This window comes from Setaria italica, chromosome III, assembly GCF_000263155.2.
Source record: "Setaria italica strain Yugu1 chromosome III, Setaria_italica_v2.0, whole genome shotgun sequence".
In the NCBI taxonomy this organism is placed as follows: Eukaryota; Viridiplantae; Streptophyta; class Magnoliopsida; order Poales; family Poaceae; genus Setaria; species Setaria italica.
Genome location: NC_028452.1, coordinates 25,798,051 through 25,821,733, shown reverse-complemented (window position 1 = coordinate 25,821,733; position 23,683 = coordinate 25,798,051). Strand labels below are relative to the sequence as shown.

The window sequence follows — 23,683 nt, the reverse complement described above, 5'->3', positions numbered from 1 at the left end:
CGCTGGCCATCCCCCTCGCTGCTGCTCCTGTCCTTCACAAAACCACCCAGCCACAAAACCACCTCACTGCTACCCATACTGCCATCACCGTCCATCCTTCCCAAACCGGCCGGCCAGCATCCCTCCCCTCGCCCGGCGTCGTTCCCGCAAAACCACCTCGGCCTCATACCGCTGCCCCTCCTCTCCCATCCTCTCCTATCCCGTCCTGCAAAAACTACCGCCACCATCGCCCTGCCACCACGCAAAGCACCACCACGTGGGGCCACGCCGCTCCACCCACTGCGTTAGAGCATCCCCTATTCTCTCTCTTCCCTCTCCTCTATATGCCAGGGCGCTGTACCTGGCCCCAGGCATTGCTGCACCTATGCCGGCCACCACACGGCACGCTGCACACGCGGACGCCCTCCCCTGCTAAACTTCATCACCAAGGCAGCCCATCAATCTCCCTTTTCCTTCTCCCTCATCCACTATTCCCAGCAGCGCATATCCACTGCCACCCGCCATTAATGGTGTGGCAGATCCCCCTCATCCTTCCTTCACTGCCAAGGCAGCCGGCCCACCCTTATCCTCCTCCTCGGTGATGTGACCGCCTCTCAAGAGCTCCCCGACGCCTATAAATAGCACCCGGAGCTCTCCCGTTAGTACACACCTCCCCTATTCCCCTAGGCTCCTTGCTCCTTCATGAGTGAGATCCTTTCCTTCTCCTCCCTGACACCATGAGTGAGCTCCTTATTCTAAAGGTGCACAAGCTGCGCGCGGCCGGAAGTGCCGGATCAGCATGCTCCGGCGAGCCTCCGCAGCGGCGCTCATGGCAAGCGCGATAGCGCCGCATGGCTCCGGCACCAGGCTGGTACGCCATCTCCCTCCATCATCCCTCCCCTTCTCTTAAACCTGACAGGCAGCCCAACCACCAATGTCGTCAGTCCCCGCCGTCCCCTCCTCCACTCACTCCCCCGTGCGCCCGGCGCACGTGGACCACACACCCACCCATGCTTCCACAACCCCCGGTCCACAGCACAGTACCCACGGACCCCGCCACCTTGCGTCAGCACCCCTAGAACTGCTACATGCACCCCGCTAGTGTACACCAATTTCTACTTAAAGCCCTTAGCCACTTCCAAAAATTCTTCAAAAATCACCAAAAGTCCCAAATAATATTGTAAGCCTACCCATGTCTTTCTTCTCTATATTTCACCTCATATGAGCCCATTTTGCTAAGATCTTAGAGCTCAACCTTATTAGGAAAGATGTCGTGCCACCTCCACCCGCCGTAAGGCTGAAGGCCTTGGGTCAAAACCGAGTGCGGCATGCGACGTCTAGCAACCCTACCTGTGCCTTTAACGATACCTAGCCAGCTGTTCCTCAGAGCCCTATCATCACCACTAACCCCTATCACTGCCACACATCTGCTTGATCTTGCCTGGCCCTACCTACCACCGTGTGACTATCCCCTAGCACCGAGCCAGGTCGAAGCGGTGTCCGACGAGCAAGCTCTCAAGTTCTACTCTTTAGGATCATTCCAAAAATTCCCAAGTGACCCCAACCCTTTAAGGATCTGTCCAAGCCTCTAGTCCATTCCACCACCCAGCTGTTATGCTACCCAAACAAAACTTAGATATTGACCAGGCATAGCTGTTATGCTGTTCACCCAAAACCTCGAGTCTCATCCAAACATAGCTGTTATGTTGCTCGACTGAAACCTTAAGTATCAACCCCATCTAGTCGTTATGCCACCCAACCCAAATCCTAATTATCGTCCAAACCTAGCCGTTGTGCTACCCTACCAAAACCCTATAAACCTTTGGGAAATTAACCATTAAGTTTCTAGGATTCTTCCTAGAAATTCAGCCATGTGACCCATTAGTTATTTAGAAATATGCTTCTAAATAATTAATGGAGTATCCATCAATTGTCCGGGAATTCACCTTTAATTATCAAGTAATTCCCAGAATACTCATCCTTTTCCTTCTTTTCATTTCTTAGGAATTGATTGATGTATTGTTTTACTGATTGTTATTTTATACGTATTTGCTAGCTGGTAGATGACCAGGCTCTACCCGAAGCCAAGGATCCAGAAGGACTCAGAGCCAAGAACCCTGGTCACCCTAGGAGACATTAACGATTTTCGATGAAGGCAAGTCCTGACTCCTAGCGCATACTTTATCCCATTGAGTGTGAGAGTAATAACATGACCAACTTAATATGATTGCATTAATTTCTAAATTATTTCTTTAGGATACGCGCTGGCTAGATTTTTCCCTTTTTCTATTGAAATGCCACAAGCCAATTCGCCCTAGGAAAACTACTCTCCCCACCAACCCACCCTATAAGTAGATACGCTAGGCAAGTTGAGTCACGCCCCGTAAATGGGGATAAAAAATGGTTGGATCCTCTACAAGGAGGATCTAACACCCCACCATAAATATTTATGTTTTTTTATGAAAAGACTTAGGAAGGGTTTTTCCTTTGGAAATGCGCAAGTTAATAACAAGATGGTGTATTTTGGGCCTACGGGTAAAAGGACAGCACCTATGGGGGACATATTGCCCTGATACTTATCTTGGTAATGTAAGGACTGGTTCATTGGTAGTCTTTCTTGTGGCACGTACTACCATACGTGCCAAAAAGGTATAGCCTTCGAGAGTGCATGTTTATGTGAGGTCTTAATTCGAACCCCGCTAGCTGAACCTATTCATCCATCCCAAGGAGACAAGGGGGGAAATGGATATGCTAGAGCAGGACCTTTTCAGAGTCCCAGATTCGGTCAGTACGGGTTGACTGTTTAGAGGGTCGGAGACCCTGAGGGCATGAGGCCCTATTTTATATATTTGTGCACATTTCCCAGGATTGGATCCGCGAAGTGGATGGTTAGTGGCCCCTGTTTAGACCCCAGTATATCAGTGGATGGACCCAGGGAATGCTGTTTAGAGATAGACGTGGGTGGGCATGGGTCTCGTAGGTCAATACTGCCTAGGTACAAGGTATGGCCTGACTGAACGTATGGATGTGTACACCTCTGCGTAGAGTTTTGATCTATCGATAGCCGAGGCTCTCGGTTATGAGCCCACTTTGTTAAAGCTCCCATGATTAGTCTTTAGGTTGGAATTAGTGTTTTGAAACTGTCAGATGAAGGTCGTGGCCCGGATTCCAGAATTAAAACCTAGGGACTGATAGGGGAGGTAGTTTCCCCCTCTAGGACCACAACTTTCAATCTTATAATATAATAGTAACTTTCTTAGAGAGTCTTTACAAAAGTCACCTTTTAAATTCACCTTGCATGTGTGAGATGCTTTAGGCATAGGTTTTGCCCCTCAACCATACTCCTTGACCACCTTCCATAATGCATATAATATACTAGTTGAGGTTGGGATTTGCTGAGTACCAACTATAAGTGTACTCAACCTTACTTTCATCATATAGGTCTCCATGTGTTGTAGACCATCTTTCTAGTGGATGGGCACCTACGCTTCAATTCGCTGCGCTAAGGTGAAAACATTTTCTTTTATTAAATTATACACATTTTATTGTTTAAAATACTGAATTGTGATGGTAACCGCCTACTGATCCAGGGACTAATACAGGTGACCAGCGGGACTCCCGAAGGGAGGTACCAGCAACTACAGCCCTGGGAGGTCATAGGCACGAAAAAGAAAGAAAAAGGAAATAAAATAGCTATACTCACCCGGTTGGATTGGGACATCAATGCGGATAACCACTCAACTCAAAAATGCCAAGTCCGACCGGTTGGATTGGGACATCAACACGGTCGCACCACTCCACTCAAACAGCGGTAGCAGAGCACACATCACTCGATGCGCAACAAGGCACCCCTCGACAGTCTCACACTCATGTAGTTGCCAAACCAGCAGGCGTGACTGCGCGTCGATAGGGAACCGAAAGAAGCAGACCGCACCGCACTGAGAAGGCCACCACCATGTGAGACCCTTCGACAGAGTGAAACCATCAGATCCGGACCTCTCGTAGGCTGCCTCGCAGTCGCCACCACGAAAACACAACACACGGGGGCTCGCCACATTCGTCGTTGGACTCCACCTCGCTCTCGTCGCCTTGAAGATACACCGTGCGCGGGGACCTCGCCACGTCCACCACAGTACTTCATGTCATAGATCTGTTTCTTTAGTTGCCGCCAGAATGTTAAGCAATGTTGCCCCGCTTCCCAACGTCTCCATCAAACAGCCAAACCGCCACTGTAGGTCGATTTCGCTTCATTGCTCAACCCGCGCACATAGCATCCGCCGCCATGCTAGCAAGCCAAAGAAGTTGCTTGTACCATCTTCCGATGATGCACCACACCAGAGTAGCCTAGCAAAGCTTCAAAGCTGAGCAACCCACCGCAGTCCGCTGCAAGCCTAGTCGTCTCATGATGTCATTGCTGCAAGCATCGTCCACTGACGCAATCCCACGCCGCACTGACAGCTGCCAAGCAATGCCAGCCGCCACGGTCCACTTCAAGCAGCCAACCTGACAAACATGCGGCAACCCCTAGCCACCACCACAACAACATCCCTCCACGTGAGCTCGACAACCCCTATCAAGCTTGACATCCTGCGCCACGCCATCTTGCCATGCCACAAGCCCGACGCGGTGGAACTGCCTCCATCGGCCACAACCTCCCATGACCATCGCCGTCACCAATATTGCCAGAAGCTGACTTGGGTCCCTATAAACGATGCCTCCAAGAAGGGCACGACACCAATGGTACCGCCATCGCTTGTCCAGAACTGAACAGGGTTTGCACCCAGAGAACCCCGTGCAGCAGGAATAGAGCTCCAACATGACGAACCCAACGGGTAGAACGACGCCAAACGTCGTCGTAGCCATCGCTAGCAGCAAGAATGTCGGTAAGGGCTTTCGCTTGGAGCATCACTTCCCTAGCCGTTGCACGCCCTCAGCCCAGCAGTACCAAGACCACAGCCATGGAAAAACCCACCCGGGGCCGTGTCGCCGCGGTGCCTTCTCACGCGCGCGCCGCACTGCTACGCCTCCTTGCTTCGCACCGTCGTGCCTCCTCATCTGCTGCCACTGCATGCCCGCACCCCGTGCTTGCCGCCCAGATGCGCCACCGACCTCAGATCTCACTGCAGGCTCCGCCCCCACGTGCGGCATGCATGGTGTAGCTGCCGTCGAGACCTCACGCAGTTTCAGCATCGCGCCACCGTGCCCTCGCCGTCAGGTCATCTCGCCACTATGCCCTCGCCGCTGGGTCATCGTGCCACTGTGCTCTCGCCGCCGCGTCACTCCTCTGTCAGGACGGTGCGCCGCCTCACCTCTGAGGCATGGCCATTCCTCGCGCTGCGCCAGGCCCTGCTGCGCTGCCTCCGTGCACCTTGCCAAGCCCCTGCAGCGCAGCCACCTCACGCGTGCATCTGGGTCGCCGCCGCATGTAGTGTTGCCCCACATAGGGCTACTGCTTGCCCTCCACTGGACCGTCACCGCGCTGCCACCTCGCAGCCACGCGTCCCTCTTGCACAGCACCGACCGCCATTGCGCGACCTCCTCACGCCAATCTACGCCACATCGCGATCGTTCCTGAGCCGCTGCCACATCGCGGCCGTCCCTGAGCCGCCGCTGCTGTAGTAGAGGTGAGCCGCGCCGCTCACGGCCCAAGCTTCCCCTAGCCGCATTGCTCGCCCCGGCGCGCACCATCTCCACACGGTCGGAGCCCCCTCCTCGCCCTCGCAGCTGCCGCTCGAGCAGGAGGAGGGGCCACCCACCCCAGCCGCTGTCGTAGCCGCCGCTTGGCCCAGCCGGCAGATCCTGCCTCCCCATGTGCGGAACCGGTCGCCTCCCATGTGGATTTGGCCGCCGGCCGTGCCCACCTCGCCGAAGCCCACCATGCTGGCCATCTCCGGGGAGGAAGAGCTCGAGAGAGAGGGGAAAAGGTAGGAAGAGGGTAGGATGGCCTCGCCGCTGCCCTCCTCACTGCGTGCTGGGTTTTCAGTAGGCAACTCCGGCGGCGACAGAGGCAGGGAGCAAGGCCGGCGGGGGCTGAGATGGGCGGAGGGGCCGGGGAGCCGCCCGTGTCACCCAGCTTAGGGGAACGTGCGGGTGTAGCTGGTCAAATATCTGCTCTTGGATGACGAACTTCACTGCGTGCTAAAACAATTTGTCACAGTTATATTTATTTGCAAAACTGATCTTCTTGCATGTAGAGCTCAATGTAAACTTAGTATTGGGATTAACAACTTCAAGAACATAAATGAAAAAGCAGATAATCCACTCTCCAATTAAAAAATATATATGTAATAAAGAGGAACTAATTCAGTTTGGTCACCTGGCCTGCCTGTAGTTTCGATCCAATGATTAGTGTGACGCCTGTCGGTGGTAGCTAGCTCTCACACGATCTGCATGTGTTGTTCTTATCCTGTCGAACCAGATTCCAGGTTAGGTTTGGTTTTGATCCAAAATAATGGTTAGGTTTGATTGATCCAAAACCTTCAATTCATTTACAGATCGAGTAAAAAGAAAATCTTTCCATGACGAGAATAATGGGCATTTGTATATGGTTTAGTGTTGTCGCGTGAGAGACACCGTCCCATTCGGATTTAGGAGATTCGGGGACAGTTGTTTGTCTGAGAAGGAAGCTGGACTTGCTGGTCGATCTCTCTTCCATGTTTTGACTAATTTAATCACCCCATGCGTGCATGTGATCCCTTGGTCGCATGCACATGCATGCTAACTGCTGTGCCCTACTACATACATAAGTGTAACGTAATTTGACTGTTACTCACTCCATCCCAAATTACTATTTATTCTGGCTTTTCTAAATACATCATTTTTACTATTTGTATCTAGATATAGTATATATATAGATGCATATCAAAATGTGTATGTAGAAAAGCTAAAATGAATAGTTATTTGGGCCGGAGGGAGTATTATTACTCATTTAGAATTAATACGTGTATCTATCGGTAAACTAGAGTAAACGTTATTCTCTCTCTCTCCATCTCCATTTCAGAAACTATATGATATCTAGCTATATAATATGCACTTATGTGGTAAAAAGAGAGTGGATCGGAGCGAACTGATGAGAGACTAGTAATTTGCTTGTCAATGTCTTATTTTTTTTTGTACTTGATATTCCCTCCGGTCACAAGTACTTCGACATTTTTAACGGCCGGACTCTTCTGTATCACGTATGTAACTATAACGACAAATTAAATGCATGCTCTCGTAGCTTCTATGAACTGAGAAATAGACATGCTGTCACGCGCCAACAATGCATGATGTGATGATGCATTGGTAGCATCAATGATGATCTACAGCTGATTCTCCGATTGATCACGAACACAGCACAAGAACATGAAACAAATTAGAGAGAAATCAGGATTAAAATGTCGAAGAGAGGAGGAGGAAACAAGAAGTCACAGATTAACTACCTACTAGCTAATAATTAACCTAAGCTAGCCCTACAAGAAAATTAAGCGAAGCACGCACTGAAGCAACGGGCTGCGTGCACATGCAAAGTTGACTTATAAGTGTGTTGGCTACGTCCACAGGGATTCCCGCTTGAGGGGCTCCCCCATGGCGCCCACCGACGCGGCGCCGCCGTAGCCGATCAGGTGCGGCGGGATGGCTCCGGCGCCGGCGCCGGCGTTCTGCATCAGGAACGCATCCACGTCCTCGGGGGCCACCATCGACGCCTGGTGCTGCTGCATCGCCGCCATCGTCACGTGGTGGTCGCCGGCGCCGCCGGCAGCGACCAGCGACGACGGGGGTACCACGTCGACGTCATCGGGGCCGCCGCCGTCGCGGCGCTGCTGCATCTGGATGCAGAGGATCTCGGCCTGCGCGACGGCGAGCTGCATCTGCAGCTGCGACACCTGGTTCTGCAGGAAGGAGATGGCCCCCACGCAGCCGTACACCGGGTCCCGCATCCGCGCGTTCGCCTCGTACACCAGGCTGCTCACCGCGTCGCCGCGCTGCTGCACGGGGAGCTCCTGATCCATGGCACATGCATTCCATGGCGATCGTCGTCAGCCGCTAAGCATTCACACTCGCAAGGTAACAGTAATGATAATGTGTACCTGGAGCATCTTGGAGACGTTGCTGGCGCCGAAGACCTTGTGGACGATGGCGAACTTGTGGGGGTCGTCGGCGGGGAAGAAGGGCGCGAAGATGCAGTCCTTGGTGCACCGCCGCCGCAGCAGCTTGCACGACGCGCACGGCGACCCGCCGCCCATGTAGGTATATCTACTACTAGCAATGCCTATAGCCGGCGGCGACGACGATGACCGGATCAGGAAATGGAAGAAGGCTGCAATGGATATAGTGTGGCTACAACTCTTTGATGATGAGCTTTTGAGCTCGATGAGTTTAGCAGCAAGGCCGGAGCGAGTAGCAAGGAGATCGAGAGCAAAGCAATGGCGACAGGGGCGAGAGTGTGAACGAGCGATATTTATAAGCAGCGACATGGCCACACGGCAGCTGGTAAAAAACAAAGAGTAGGTAGGGAGATTAGTCGACGACGACGACGCATGTGTCCTAGTAGCAGTAGCCACTGTTCAGACAGACAGGGGTAATTACTCGCTGTATGTTGGTTAGCCTCTCAAGAGATGCCCTGCTCTTGGCCATGCATGCATGTGTGGAGGTTAAACAATAAGCAGATTGAATCTGGGAAGATTATTAGGGTAAAAAGCTAGGTTAACTTTTTCAAAAGCCAAGCTAGCTAGACGATGGCGCATGATTTGTCAGCCGTGTATGTACGTACGTACTGACCGCTGCACGACAAGGGCTTAATTAAGGCGGCGACACAGGTGACATGGTTCCATTGGGCAGAGAAGCATCAAAGTCGCCGTTGTTCAGACAGACACACCACAGGAATCTCACTTGCAAGCTCGATCAAACAGCCATTTAATTCGTGTCAGATTGGTTTGCATACGGGCATGTGATGCCATGGCTGGATTGACGACTGGTGCTGCGTGGCACAAGATATCGAATACTTACGTGCATAGAGGCACGCTGCTGATGAGAGATCAAAAGGAATCGACGAAAAGTGTCTCCATTCAAGCAAGTGCACGGGTTGGTATGTAATTTTTTTTAATAAAGGAAATAATTTCCGGCCTAAGACAGCATATAGATGGTCAAACGGACGGTCCGGGCACAGTTTAGCCCGAATCGTTTAGGCCTGGCACGGTACAGCCCGGTAATAACCGTGCCCGCCCATGGGCTGAAGTAGTGGCTCAGGCCCGGCACCAAGGGCTCTTAGCCGTGCCGGGCTGAGCCGGTGGCCCGTTGGGCCTGTGAAGGCACATTGTGCCCATGCTAGCTCGGCTCAGCTATAAAAAAATCATTCACCAAATTATATTTTCAAAGGCAAAAATTTAGAGGTATTGTACATACAAACACATATACATATTTATTCAGAGGCAATGTACATACAAACACATATGCAAAGTACAACTAAACATGCCTCCATCATGCCCTAACAAGCTGGCCGTTAATAAGGCCAGGCCGGGCTGGCCCACGGGCTGACACAGCGGCCCAGGCCCGGCACTAAGGACAGGCCGGGCTAGCACGGGCACAGCTAAAATTGTGCCGGGCCGAGCTGGTACCGGGCCAAATTTTCGGGTAGTGGGCCGGCCCACGGGCCTGGTGCCTTATGGCCATTTATAACCGCACACCGCCAAGTTCTTACATCATTCTCAGCCTAGTAGTTGAAAACAAAAAATAGGAAAACGAGTACACATAGAGCATGAAAAATTCAAAAGTAAAGTATATTATTACTTCTCCACCCATTCTTGGCGAATATATCCAAAGCGACGATCTCTAGTGCTTTGCTTGCTGAACATATGATCTCTCTTGTGTCCTCATGCTACAACAGGGATCAAAATCGCAGCCAAATATGCTCCTCGAAAAATGACCTGCATACACGAATTGAAAAGTCTTTTTTCAAACACTAAATCATTACTTGTACACAAAATAACCCACATAAGAGCTGCCACCCCCACAAAGATTAAAGTTTTATCTTTTTTTTTGCAATGCCTATTAACTAATTTCCAAGCATATGTCTTATTGATCTAGGTGGGGTTAACCGAGTAGCTATCTGAATAACTCTTCGAATGTCTTTAGCATGTTAGCAATTAAAAAAGAGATATTTGATTGTTTCATTACAATCACAAAAACAACACTATTAACTCCTAACCCAGTTAGTTAAATTATCTTTTGTTAAAATGACATCTTGCTGAAGGTACCAAAGGAAAATATTTATCTTTAGAGAGCTTTCATTTGAATTTATTCTTCAACAGCACACCTTGGTTTATCAAATACGGGTTGGTCTGTAAATGTAAATTAAAAAATATATATGGATTAAGATTACTCGTCTTACAACGTGCACTACAAGGGAATGGACCTTTCGTCCACTCCCTTAGTACTGGTTATATTTCGATCTGACCGGATCAAAATTTAGGATCCCCAGAGGCCCTTTAGTACCGGGTGGGGGCTCCACCCGGTACTAAAGGCTTTAGTACTAGGTGGGAGGTCCACCCGGTACTAATCTCTCGTGCCCCCCCCTCGCGCGCCCTGCTCATGCCTTATCCGCTACCGCTAGCTCCTCTCTACCTTAGACACTTCTCCTCTCTACCTCCCCTCTCCTCTTCCTCTCCTTCCTCACACTTCCTCTCCTCGATCTGTCTCCCCTCCTCTCCCACCTCCGCTCGCCTCTCACCGGCGGTGAGGAGCGGCGGCGAGGCGAGGTGAGGTGGTGGCGGGGTGGAGCGGTGGGGCGCGGTGAGGTGGCGGCGGGGTGGAGGCGGATGCGGGGCTGGGTGGAGGTGGTGGCAGCGGGCGGAGGCGGGGGCGGCAGGCGGAGGCGGATGCGGGGTGGGGCCGGGCAGATGCGGGGGCGGCGGGTGGAGGTGAGGTCCGGCGGGCTTAGGCAGGGGTGGAGGGGTGAGCGGGGGGGGGGGGGGGGGGGGTCTCCGCCCCGGGGGGGGGGGCGGGGATTTGGTTTCTATAATTTTAAAAACATTTAATCCCGGTTATTCTACCCCCCGCCTAAAGGCCCCCATCTATTTCCGAATTGCAAGAACCGGTTGCACAATCGGTACTAACAGGGAATCCCGACCGCTACTAATTCCCCTTTCCTAGTAAGGTGCGTGCACACCCCCCCCAGCCGATCGAGCTACCCAGACGCGATCGTGGGCTTGAAGCAAAGAATCAATCGAGCTGTGTGGAGTTCACTCATCCCGTCGCGTTAATCCATCAAAGAGGCGAGCTAGGGGTCCCGTTGTCCGTTGTATCGTCGTCGCTGGGCGTAGAAACACTGGTGCTGTGCCTCATTGCGTGCCTCAATTTGCTGCTGTGGCAAGGATCCTCCACAATTCCCGTCTACCGAGGCCATGTTTTTCCTGATCTTCTGTGTGCCTCAATCTACAATTCTACATGCCCATCCCCTCTCGATTACCTGAAACAGATCCATTTGGGGTTCTCCTTTGGCTGTTGAGTTTTAATAGTAGAATATATTTCAAGTTGTATGCAGAGTTGGAGTAATATAATTATTGAACTTAACTTTGTGAAAAATAGGTAAAAGTAAATAGTATACTCGACAAGAAGGAAAGTGGGTTTTAGTTATATAACGCCATGTAATTACTTTAGACAGAAGTACACTGGTTCTCAGTTTGCAAGAAAGAGCATCAACCAGTACAACTGATCTCAGAACCGCATTAATGCGTCAAATAATTTTTGCAGAGATTGCAAGTTGAAGCAACACCTGCAACTAGATTCGTTTGCTCAACTAGTTTACAGAGCCCATCATGTGCACTGCACGAGATGAAGCATCGATGCATAGAAAATCAGATCGACTTGGGACCTAACCAGAGCAAATATATGTTGTCGACACATTACCATGTAGCTGTATGTAGTATATATACACTGCACTAGCTTTGTCTCTGGCGCCATTAATTACAATTTGGAAGGGTCTAACGCACCAAGGTCAGATCTCAGTTTGTTGGATTGAGTTGATTAAGACTAAGCTTAGGGAGTAGAGCAGACACATAGACCATGTCCATCCATTTCATGTCTTGGTGAGTATACATGCTTTCTGAATTGATGGCGTTTTCTTTGTTCAGCTTAGTTAACTCCTACTCCTAGGTAATCTTTGTAACAGCAAGAGTTCCATGATTTCATCACATTCATAGCACAAGAAAGTTGCACATGCATAGTTCAAAAAGAAAGTTGGTCATGAACATATGGTTTATTAAGTTTCAGCTAGTGTGCCACTGTTTAACTCTTGCTTATAATGCCATGCATGCATTAAGGTGAAATTTTAAAAGTAACCCTTTGCATGGGAGTAGTAACAAAAATTGCTTTCCATGGTGTGCTGCTCACGTCGCCATGCATGCAATTTGACCAAGGCCTGACACGATTCCTTGGCGCCATTTCTTTACGCAAACTTCGAGCAGATAGTGAGAGGAAGAGTCCAAACACAATAATTACCGAGCTTTGCATGGACGAGAGGATCGGAGCAAGCTAAGGGTGGTGGTGGTGGTGTGTTCTTGTTCTTGTTGGAAAACGGACGGTGCCGATCGAGAACCCCTAGCTGTAGTAGCAAACCTAACCCTAGAAATCGAACAGGGCGATCGAGATATGTAGATCGAGGAAGAAGGCTCGACGTGAATGTTTGTTTGGGAGACATTCACGTGGGCACTACGTCTCCTCATCTCTTCCCCCGATTAATATTTTGCATTTTAATCCGTGGCAAAATTCCGAATAATAATATAGTCATAGGACACGTAGGTCCACCTTGAGTGGACTATATAGATGCGTGCAAGATTTGTTTAAGTTCTAGCTAGTTGTCCAACAGTAGAAATGTTATGGCGTCCGTTAGCTAGTTCTTCTTCTTCTGTTCCAAATGTGTGTTATCAATATTTACTCTCCTTTTTCCTCATCAACATTATGATTGAAGGTATATGCTCAATATTTGTTGCAAATTATATATGCTAACCAGCGCGTTTTGAATTCCATTTTACATTTTTTTTGTTCGCATGACTGCGAGAAATAATTCATAAGACATGGACAAAAGAAAATGTGAATCAAGACTAACATGCAATGCTTGCAACAAAGTTCATGAAAATTTTGTAAATTTGGTACCTGCTGCTGATAGGTTACGATCATGATTGTGGCTCTTTTGATTCTGGTTTGCATTTAGGGGTGTGATTCTTTGCAGAACTAGTACACTTAAGTTGACTGAACTGATATTATTAACTTTGACATGACCTCTCCATTGACAAAGTTAAATGTCGGACAAGAGAACTGAAGTACTATATATTCCTATATTATGAAAGCTTTTAATTTGTGTGACCCGTATTGATACACATAGTCTTGTTTTTATTTTAAAAAACATATATAGTCTTGGTTATTTAGTTTCTTGGTCATCATTTTGAATTTCCAACAGGCGGCTACAATGTAATGCTGGACATATTTTTGGTTTCATAAAAATATATAGTATTGAAAACAGGGGACCTAATACCTGTTTTAAGCACGTTAAAAGTTAAAAGATCATGTATATAATTGTGTCTAAAGCATACGCCTGAATCTGGTTACTTAACACTAAGCCTTTAGCTAGCCTTTGTAATTTTGTGTAACATTATGGAAAGCCAATGCAAGGACCTTTATTTGTGTTTCAACCATTCTGAGTATTACTCGAGTACACAATATAATGCATTTAAACCATTTATTACATTTGTGAGCTTTCATCGTCAAGTGATTTCAACCGTTGGGCCTTAAATTGCACTCGATTTAAATGGATATAAATGTAGCCGTGTTTCTCTCTCAATCAATTTTATTTTATTTTCACCCGTATAAAATTAAGTTTCTATCACTTGTTCGCAAAGATTCAGTTTAGGGGTTGATTGGCTAGGACCAGTAGTGGTACTGATCAACATATGCTGAACCCTAAAAATATTGGCAGCATATGTAGGAGTAAACTATTGTTTGGACAGAATGCAAGCTAGCGAAGCTGTCCCACATAGGGTTTCGATGAACAACTCATCCATCGAAGAAGAACAGACAGAATCAAATGGTCGGAGCCTCTTAATTGCGCCCTGACACGCCGGACCCCAAGCACTGCCATGGATTCCGTAGAAAACAAAACATGTTTTTCTATGCGTTAAGTTGCTAGGTCGCTAGATGTACACATACAGAGTCCCCAGCACGAACTCGCCTCGCTGGTTCTGCGCAATTGCAAGCGCTGCTCAGGGCACAACGAAGAGAGAGAAGTTAAAAGAGACAAAGCACACCGAATCGAATGGAACAGACATCTTTCACTCGTTGACTGCATCCTCCAATGCTGAGTTTAATGAGATGCTCAAACCTTGAGATTCCCTCTCTGACTGTACCTATAAACCGTAACGACCAGAGATTTTCAATGCCTCAAGTTTAGTGTGAACAGTATGCATTTGCAATGCATCCCCAACTTATTAATGGGTGACAAATTATATTATCTCCATCTGTTTTTAATATCCGTATTAGTATTTTGAAAGTCTCTAGAGGTATATTATGATCATCTCGTAGAATATACGATCAACTGCTACAGATTCAATGTCATATCAACAAATCTTTGAAATATGAATATATTTATATGAATTTTTATGTATACATTTTGACTAATTGTTGGTCAAAATTTATGAAGTCTGACTTTGTGAAATTTTAATACTTCTAGCAACATATAACATTTACCCCAAAATATAAGATAAGAAAAACGAGCGCATGTAGTCTAAGATTAGCAAGGGGGTACTCATGCATGGACAAATACAGGAAATAAACATTGTGAAGTTAGAAATGAAACTACCTTAAGAGATGTAGCACCAAAATTGGAATCGATTTTCCGATTTGAAGGAATATTGGGGGAATTTTTACAAAACTCCAAGAATGGAGCAGCCCACAACAACGACCACCGGGCCTAATTCGTATAAAAACTTGGCCTAGTTCCTCTAAAGGAACTTGGCCCAGCTTCATCCAGGCCATAGTCGTGCCCATTTATTACGCTGCGGGTCACTGGGCCAGCAGCACCACTCCAAATGCTCAGTGTCTTTTTTTCTCTATATATTTTACGACAAGTAAACCATGGCACATCTGGCTCATGAAAAAAAGGTTCTAGCATGCTCCGCTATCTGGCTTCGCCCTATTTTAAATACAATATATGGCATTTAGAAATTACTATACCAAAAATGGAATAGAAATGGTACAAAATATTTGTTATGGTCCTTTTTTTCTTGATAAGGTTTGTTATGGTCCTTGTTCCTCTGCTGCCAAATCACAAAGCAAGTGTGTTTGATAGGTTCAGGTACAATTTGAGGAAGATTAGATGGACTAGGATTTTAGCAGCAACTAGAGGCAGGTAGCAGGAGGGGCACATGGAGTCTGCTCTAGTGCTCTTGCCCTTTCAGGCTTCCACAGCCCCGGCTCATGACAAGCATAGCATCCAAAACATGATCAGCGTGTACCACCCCCCACCCACCCACACACACACACCCACAATGACATAAAAAACAAAAATATCAGCACATACGGGGAAGTGAGGCAAATTTAGATTTTAGCAGTGTCATACTCCAGGAGTACTTGTGGTAGTACGTAGAAATGTATCTGCAGTAAAAACTAAAGGCAAACAAATATTAAAAAAATGTATTCTGCAGTAAGAACTAAAAGCATAAAAAAAATAAACGTCGCCCACCGTGGGGCTCGAACCCACGACCACAAGGTTAAGAGCCTTGCGCTCTACCAACTGAGCTAGACGGGCTTCGGATGGTGGCAGTTTACAAAAGTTCTAAATATCTGATTTGTTTGTAGTGTTCTTGTTTGAGAAAGTGCTGTTGTTCCTATGTAGCCTTCTCTCAACCTAAAGCAAAGCATATTTATTGGAATGGTAGATCTGCGTCTATTTCAACAGTAAGAAATGTATTTCACAAGGAGTACTAATTCTCTGGGGACTTTCCTTGGAATTGTATTCTTAATTAGATGCCACAATTATTGGGGTATACTGAAGTTAAGTTCATCATGTGTTTGATTTCATAATTTGAATAAACAAAGATGTAAGCTTACAGAAGTTGCTCCTCAATTTTCCAGGCTTCTGTCTTCTTTTTTTTTGTGTAGATTGCATTGGAGGATTTTCATACAACTTTGCTGTCTAATACTCTAATGCCTTCATGTACCGATCTTGTCCGGAGTTAAAATTTCATACAGCCAGAAACCTACGATGTAGGAACCACAGAACATGTATCATTTGCATTACTTTCGCATCAACTAGCAACAAAATATAACAGGCTTCTGATCTCTTGTACGGTGCAGTCATGTTGACTTCAGAGCGACTTTGGGCTGAATTTGTGCAAAATGGCCTCTTCCGTCGAGAATCGACTGGAGCAATTGGCCTGGACATGCTCCTACAGAACAGATCAGACGTGCCATCGTTGTCGTGGGGTCATATCGTCTGGGAGAGCTTTCCTGCTGTCACCAAAAATTATCCCAGGTGCCCATTCGTTTGTTGTCTTGTACCATGCACCTGACGGCACCTGCATCAAGGAGAGCCTGCACTTTTCGTGTGGTCTCTCGCTTCTGCGCGCGTGAACCATCGCGTTTTACACCAAGCTGACTGCTCCAGCTCAGGTAAAGGGCCACGTCATCAAATATTCGGTACCACCAGATCGATAGCCAACCAATATAATGGTTCAATATAAATTTTGTAATGGTAGAGTACTGCGTCAACTTCTCTATAAACATCGATCTAAAGATTTACCTTTAAATAATTTGGTGCACGATACAAAACCATGACTTTTCTCCGGTTCGGTGTACTACATTGTTAGTCTACCTTTTTTTTTTTGCGAAACACATGTTAACAACTTGGCCAAATTCCAAAATTAGACTCTCCCAATTTAGAGACTTAAGAGAAGAGAAGAAAAAGATGGAAAATTCAAGCATCTCCTAAAGAGATGCCGCAATCTTAAAAGAAAACTATCAAGATATGTAGATGCGATCAAATATATGGAGAGGTTACATGGCATTGTGTAATAGATAATGTGTCAACTTCTATATAAACATCGATATAAGATTTATCTTTAAATAATTTGGTGCACAATACAAAACCATGACTTTTCTCGGATTCAGTGTAGTACATTCTCAGTCTGGAAGTTGGTCGATTACCAAAATTAGACTCTCCTAATTTAGAGACGTAAGAGAAGAAGAAAAAGATAAGAAAATTCAACCACCTCCTAGAAAGATATGCATCAATCTTAAAAGAAATTTGTCTAAGATGTCTAGGTGGGATCCAAATATATGAATAGGTTACCATTCGTGATCGGCAAAAGGAGCACATAGCTCTTTGAGAACGTGCCATTTTGGGATTCTTAATATTTCTTTAGTCGATACAAATCAGATCGCACGAATATCGATTCTTGTTGCAATGACACTATGACTTCAGTTTGCTTAATTCTTAACAAATTATTATTTGCACTTTTTGGGCCGAGAACTATTAGATGATGAAATGTTACAAGTGCCTTACTGTCGATGGGTATGTTGCCTGCCACCGAAAGAATAATGATCATAATTCATAAATATGAGTACTAACTGAGTTGAAAACTCAAATTCGGGTGAACATGTTCCACCATAAGAAATCTAGCCAGCCAAACTATGCTTATTATACCTACACAATAAGTTTTCTTCACATATTTCCTAAAAAAATAGTTATTATACTTGTAAATTATTTTTGTACTTTATGTCCATAGTGACTGGATGGCTTTATTCTAGTCCAGTAAAGTAAAGAAGATGTTACAAGTGATCCAAGATCCGGGTGGATTTGTTAACTTTGGGCGATGGTGTTTAAAGTGACAATTATCTAAGTTAAGCTAAACAAAGTGGTGGACGTGTCATTTTCTACCAGATTACCACGACGTAACCCGCTATCTAGAAAAAATCTATAAACCACCCCCAGATTCTTTAGCTTTATTAATGCTTCGTCTCGTTGACGTTTAATCCCATATTAAGACGTCGTCACGTTGACGTGGCTTGTGGGAGATGTTGGTGACTAATGTTTTTGGTAATGGTAATGTTGGTGGCTAGGCCAGACGATTATAGTTTTTTAAAGTCCTAATAAAATTATAGTTTATTTAAGTCCTAATTGATCTGAATATGCTAATTTTACAATCACACAAGCTACCTCTTCTTAGCTTTTTACAGGCATGTTCATTGTGCCTTTTAAAAATCTTTAGTTGATTCAAATAAGTCAACTTTCATAACAATCTACAAGCTACAAGTCGACTTTTCACAATCTAAGCGGATACAGATTAACTGGTCCTGAGAGCAAGTGCTAGGATGATGAATGCTTGATTAGGGAGTTCAAAGCAGAGGACCCTGCAAGAGATGAGTAGAAATTTAGAAAGAGTCGTCGTCAAGATATATCATTTACTCTTTGATAAGCCCTCATCATACGGGTGTTAGCATGCTGTCTGTGTCTGAGTTTATTTTGAGAGTGGTTACTGTTTCTTCTGAAGTTTGAAGTGTAACATTTTGCATAGGTTTTTTTTCTCTGAAGTTCAGTGTTTGTTCATGCTGCTGTGACACTTCCATATTTGAAATTATTCCCATCTCCTATGTAGTTAAATTATTCTGGGCAGATAATTTCACCATGGAAACATAATTCTGGTTGTCTTTGCATAATACTTTAGCCATTCGATGTGAGAGTTCTTTCTCCGAAGTTCAGTGTTTGGTTCTTTGCTAATGCAATGCTAAAACTTTTAGCTCTAATGCATGGAAGTATATGTTTAGCAATATGTGATTATGTTTGCTTTCATAAGAGGCATCTTGTTCATGTTGGAACCTCATGATATTATAAATCTGTAAACAGGCTGCTACTTCTGGCCTACAAGTACGTGCCAACAAGTAATTTGTACCGGATGTCACTTTAAATACAAGTAATTTGTTATGGATATGGATATGTATGGCATAGAAAAAAAATGCACTTCGGGCCTCCATTCACTGACATTCAGGCACCATTGCCTTGCACGTTATTTAGTGAAATTGCTTGAACAAATGTCTCCATTTAGTGAGATTGTGTTGACGGTTAAAATTGGCAGGTCTGGATGATAAGGTCTCTGAACCGATCTCCTCACCGGTCAGACCGGTTGAACCAAAATTTTCAAAATACAAATTGAACTTTATCATTGTGTAGCTCTCGTCGAGTAGATAAAAATGCATATGTAGAATGTCCGATTTGGAGTTCGGATGAGACAGTTATGATCTCGGGAAGACCGGTTTGTCAAGGCGGTCAGACTGGTTTGGTCTGTGTAGTCCGAGTTAGGAGTTGTATTTTGACACGAAATTTGCTAGGTTTCGACTTCTAATAGGGCAAGACCTCCCCACCCTATAAATATAAAGGGTCACGGCCGATTAAGGGTATCCATCAATCAAAACCAATCTATCTTTTATTGTTTTACCTTTCTTCCTTGTTACATACTTTTCCAACCCGCATGCGCTGTTCTTCTCTTGTCTTCATGGCATAAGGAGGCGGCCTAGCTGTCTTGCCAAGCTTAGGACAACCCAAGGTGTGCCTGTTCCAATGGGATTCCTCCCGGACAGGCGGGCTTCCCGATGAGACCGGTCTGACTGGTTGATCTGATCGGCCCGCGCAAAGGAGCTGCAAGGAGCCCCTACATATTGATCCGATTTTAGCAACAACAGATTGCTTGGATAAAGGTCCATGCAAAGCATGGAAAGGTACACTCCGCTTGCCTCCTCATTATGCTACTTTGAGATCTTCCAAAACCGCAAAAATCGGACACCTATTTTTTAATTTCCGCACTGCTTCTAATAAGTGCTTTTTACTCAACTGTGAGTGCATTGTGTGATACATATATCAAATAGCCAAATTGTTACTGACTACTGTTATTTATTTTTATCATGTTTTCATGTAGAATCCTTCAGGTTGATCAACCGGGATTAAAAGGGTGACCTTTAGTCCCGGTTATTCTTACCACTCGGGATGAAAAGGTCCCCCACGGGTAGCTGATTTTTTTCACCCGGGATTAAAGGGTCCTCATGGGTGGCTGATTTTTGAACCGGGACAAAAGATGACTTTTAGTTCCAGTTGCAAATACCAACTAGGAGTAAAGGGGCGTACTTTTGTATCGGGCCTACTTTAAACCGGGATTAAAAGGGGCGCATCGAAAATCAGTTCTCTACTAGTGTGACACTGTGACACTCCTGTAGGATGAGATAATAATACCCTGATAATTGTTATAGATAATAGTATTGCTTGGTCCTCGTGGTTGGGAAGCAGTCAGAGGTTGAGGTTGTTCGAAATGAGAAGAAAATCTGTGCAACCGTAATTGTATTGCTTGACTCATAATATACTGATTGTTTATGTTTGACCTCATCCACGGGCATGTACGATCTCATTGTGTTTTAAACCTTCCTATGCATCTCTCCTTGTTGTTTTATTATTAGTTTCGACCTCTTATGGTTTCTGATATTAAAGAATTTATAAATGGTATGCTTGATTTATTATCATCATTTGCATTCTATTAATTGCTTGACCATGAAATCATGGCATTGCGCTTGTAAACTATTGCACCAAGAAAAATATATATATGGGAGGCCTGAGCTTTAATTAAATTATTTTCGAACACGTGCGTGCCGTGCACTTCACTGGTGTTAAAAAACGATATTTACAAGAGAGTTGTTTTATTGATTGGGGAGCGGAACCACGAAAGATCAAGGTGGCTGACAGTAGGACCTTCTGAGTCTGTGTGGGACCCAGTTTTCAAGCAGGTCTATTGGGCCGAGCCCATATGTGTATTAGCCCAGCCGCCAGTTTTTAATCCATCATTGGCATTAGCTGACTTTTACACTACTAGTAGTACCAGGCTCAGACTCAGAAACGAAGCTGATCGAGGGGAGGCGCCCGGCCAAGTGCTCTGGTATCAAGTCTGCTGCTTGCGGCTTCCCGAAAGCGCGTGCGAAGATGTCGGCACGCACCACACACACGTGCAGGGGAGGAAGGATACTGTAGCTAGCTAGCTAGCTTTGCCCTCAAAAGAGCAACGCAAAGATACTGTAGCTTTAAGGATACAGAGACTCTCTGGTAAGTGTTCGTTGCTGCGGATCGGATGCTCCGAGGAGACGGACAAAGATGTGTCCCCCCGCGTTTGTTGCTTGCCTCTACGATCACCATCGTGCGCGGCCCGGAATCGCTTGGCTAGGGGGTCTATATATCCATCGTGTAGATACTACTACTGGTGTCTTTTGTGACAGTGTTTCAAAAAGCACTACAGGCCGGCGTGACTAAGCATTTGTTGTTTCTGCAAGTGGCTTGTGGTTACATACAGTGGTGGCTATACGTTATATGTACAGAGAAAATGTGGCATGCTACGATAAATGATTTCACATTTTTCATAACCATAGTTGTTCGCCTTTCTCACATATCTAATTTGTCTTGCTTTCATATGTAAATCAGGTACTAGACCTCTTGAAACCAATGGCCTGAAGCAATTATCTTTACAATGGTGATGCTAAATTGGGCACTCGGTAAGAGAATGGAGGGGAGGTTGACATAGCATCACCTTATCTTAACCACATATGTTCAATTCAATCGAGCGTCAATGTTGTAAACGACGCAAGCCTAAAAGCGATATATACTGAAATAATTCGTTCAAGCAATTTTAAAGCCGACACTTATAGGGTTCCTTTGGAACGCAAATCCCCTTTGGGATCCTAGCGATTTCCCGGAGCCGAAAGCTCTCGTGACGAGCCAAATTGATCGGTTCTTTGGAAACCCTCGCGAAGGGGCTCGCCCACCCGACCCATGCATTTTCCCCGGGGCGGACCTCTCCCACCTGGAGACATTAGGCGCGTCCTCCCCGTGCCTTCGCGAGCGACGCGCTGCCTCCACCTCCCTGCGGCTCTCCGTCACCGCTCCTCGTCGCCTCTCCGTCGCCTCCCCGTCGTCGCCGTCACCTCCCCGTCCTCCCCGTTGCCATCCGCTCCCTCTACCTCCGCCACCCGCTCCCGCTGCCTCCGCCGCACAGGTGAAGCTCTTCTTCTCTTTGCTCTCTCCCTCTCTTCTACACTCGTCTTCGATCTGCTCCTCGTGGATCACTCACTTTCTCCTCTAATATTTGCAGGAACCGTCTGGATCTAGGTTCGTGACTCATGCTAAGGTATAAAATCGAGTTCTTGCTATGGGATTTTGATTTGTGCTTATTTTTCGTGCTTCGTTTGGTCCTTTGCATGTTGCTTTTATGCAAAAAACTCAACAATCTTTTACTGCACTGTTCAATTGGTACTGCTTGGAGTTGAATAGACTTATCTTGGTTTACTCACTGATGTGTAGATAGTAGATATGCTTAAATTGGTTAATCCTATTTTGAACAGCTAATTCACAATGCAGATGATACTACGGTTTCTTGCTTAGTCAATAATTTTGGACTGTACTGTTCAATTGGTAGTGCTAGGTGTTGAATGGACTTAATTTGGTTTACTGATGTGTAGATATGCTTCGATGATGAGTTGTATTTGAATAACCGATTGATGATTGGGATCAATTCCAATGTTCTGATGAAAGCTAATGGATTCTTGATTGGGATTTTAGGGGTTCAAGTGGCATTTTGCTAGCTTAGTTTAATTTCTTCACCATCATTGGTGATGCATGTAGAATGGAGAAAAAATAGAGACATGATTGGTGTAGTTTAGAGCTGACTGTTCCCTTTTTTCTTTATGAAGAAGGGAGTTGCTACTGTTTTTTTAGGCATACAGCAATTGGAGCTGCTATATACTGATTTTTGAGGCATAGAGCTATTGGCGGTTAATCTTTGCCTTGCTGTTGAATTTAATAGAAGTGCATTCCTATTTTCGATCTAAATAATGTTGATTCAAATAGGTGAAAATAATGAAGTGTTCTCTATTATCAAATTTGCATTTTCTGATCATATTATGAAGTTAAAATATATTTATGTTCTCCGTCAAAAGTCATTATGGCATCATATTTGTGATACAATTCTATTGAGAGAAATGTTTTAGAATTCTTTGGGTTTGTTTAGTCTAACATGCACTTGCTTCACAAGCCTGATGCCTGAAATACAAACACAGTTTCACTTCTGTCCAATAGACAAATTATAGGGATCATTGTATGTCTATTTTTTTAGAACAGGGTCCATGGTTTCTATTAGAAACTTTTTGTTGAGTTTTAAACGTTAGCAAATTGTTCCTTGAAGACTGGCCTATAAAAAATGGTTGAGTTGTTTGGTACAAGGAAAATAAAATTAAAAAAACCTAGTTGGACTCGTCCTTATAATTAACTCACTATACATATTAAGTCAAAACTATTCAAATCCTTATTTCCTTGGATGGGATCATTGTAAACAAAAATGCTTGATCACTTTGATCCTCATGGTTTGCAAATTATTTATGTTAGGTAATGGTAGAATACTCTGGTTCCATTTATCTGAGTTCAGTTGAGATTCCTTACTCATGTGCTGTCTGATTTTTTTTCCTTAAGGTTGCTATAATTTTTCAAATCTGCTATAATTTATCGTACCTTCTATGATAGCTGTCTGATTTTTTGATCCTATGAATTACATATGGTTGAACGCCTTATGCATTTGAGTAACTTCTTTTTTTTAGACCATATGCATTTGAGTAACATAATTTACTTACCTTACCATATACATACATATAGATA

The 23,683-nt window shown here is 45.4% G+C and overlaps 1 protein-coding gene and 1 non-coding gene across 2 annotated transcripts; both read right to left on the bottom strand.

Annotated features, from left to right (window-relative positions):
- Positions 1–7,331: 7,331 nt before the first annotated feature.
- LOC101765531 (LOB domain-containing protein 12) lies at positions 7,332–8,377 on the bottom strand. Its single transcript, XM_004963805.2, has 2 exons — positions 8,049–8,377; positions 7,332–7,961 (listed from the first exon to the last, which is right to left on the bottom strand). Exons 1-2 carry the CDS (start codon positions 8,202–8,204, stop codon positions 7,509–7,511), a joined length of 609 nt encoding a protein of 202 aa, XP_004963862.1. The 5' UTR covers positions 8,205–8,377; the 3' UTR covers positions 7,332–7,508.
- A 7,307-nt stretch (positions 8,378–15,684) lies between these two features.
- On the bottom strand, positions 15,685–15,757 carry TRNAK-CUU. The gene has a single exon. It is a non-coding gene; the product is annotated as a tRNA-Lys (tRNA).
- Between the last annotated feature and the right edge of the window lie 7,926 nt (positions 15,758–23,683).

Coding starts and splice junctions, on each gene's coding strand:
- LOC101765531 (XM_004963805.2), bottom strand. CDS start 8,204: ATGGGCGGCGGGTCGCCGTGCGCGTCGTGCAAGCTGCTGCGGCGGCGG. Junction 7,962..8,048: donor ACGTCTCCAAGATGCTCCAG/GTACACATTATC, acceptor GCCATGGATCAG/GAGCTCCCCGTGCAGCAGCG.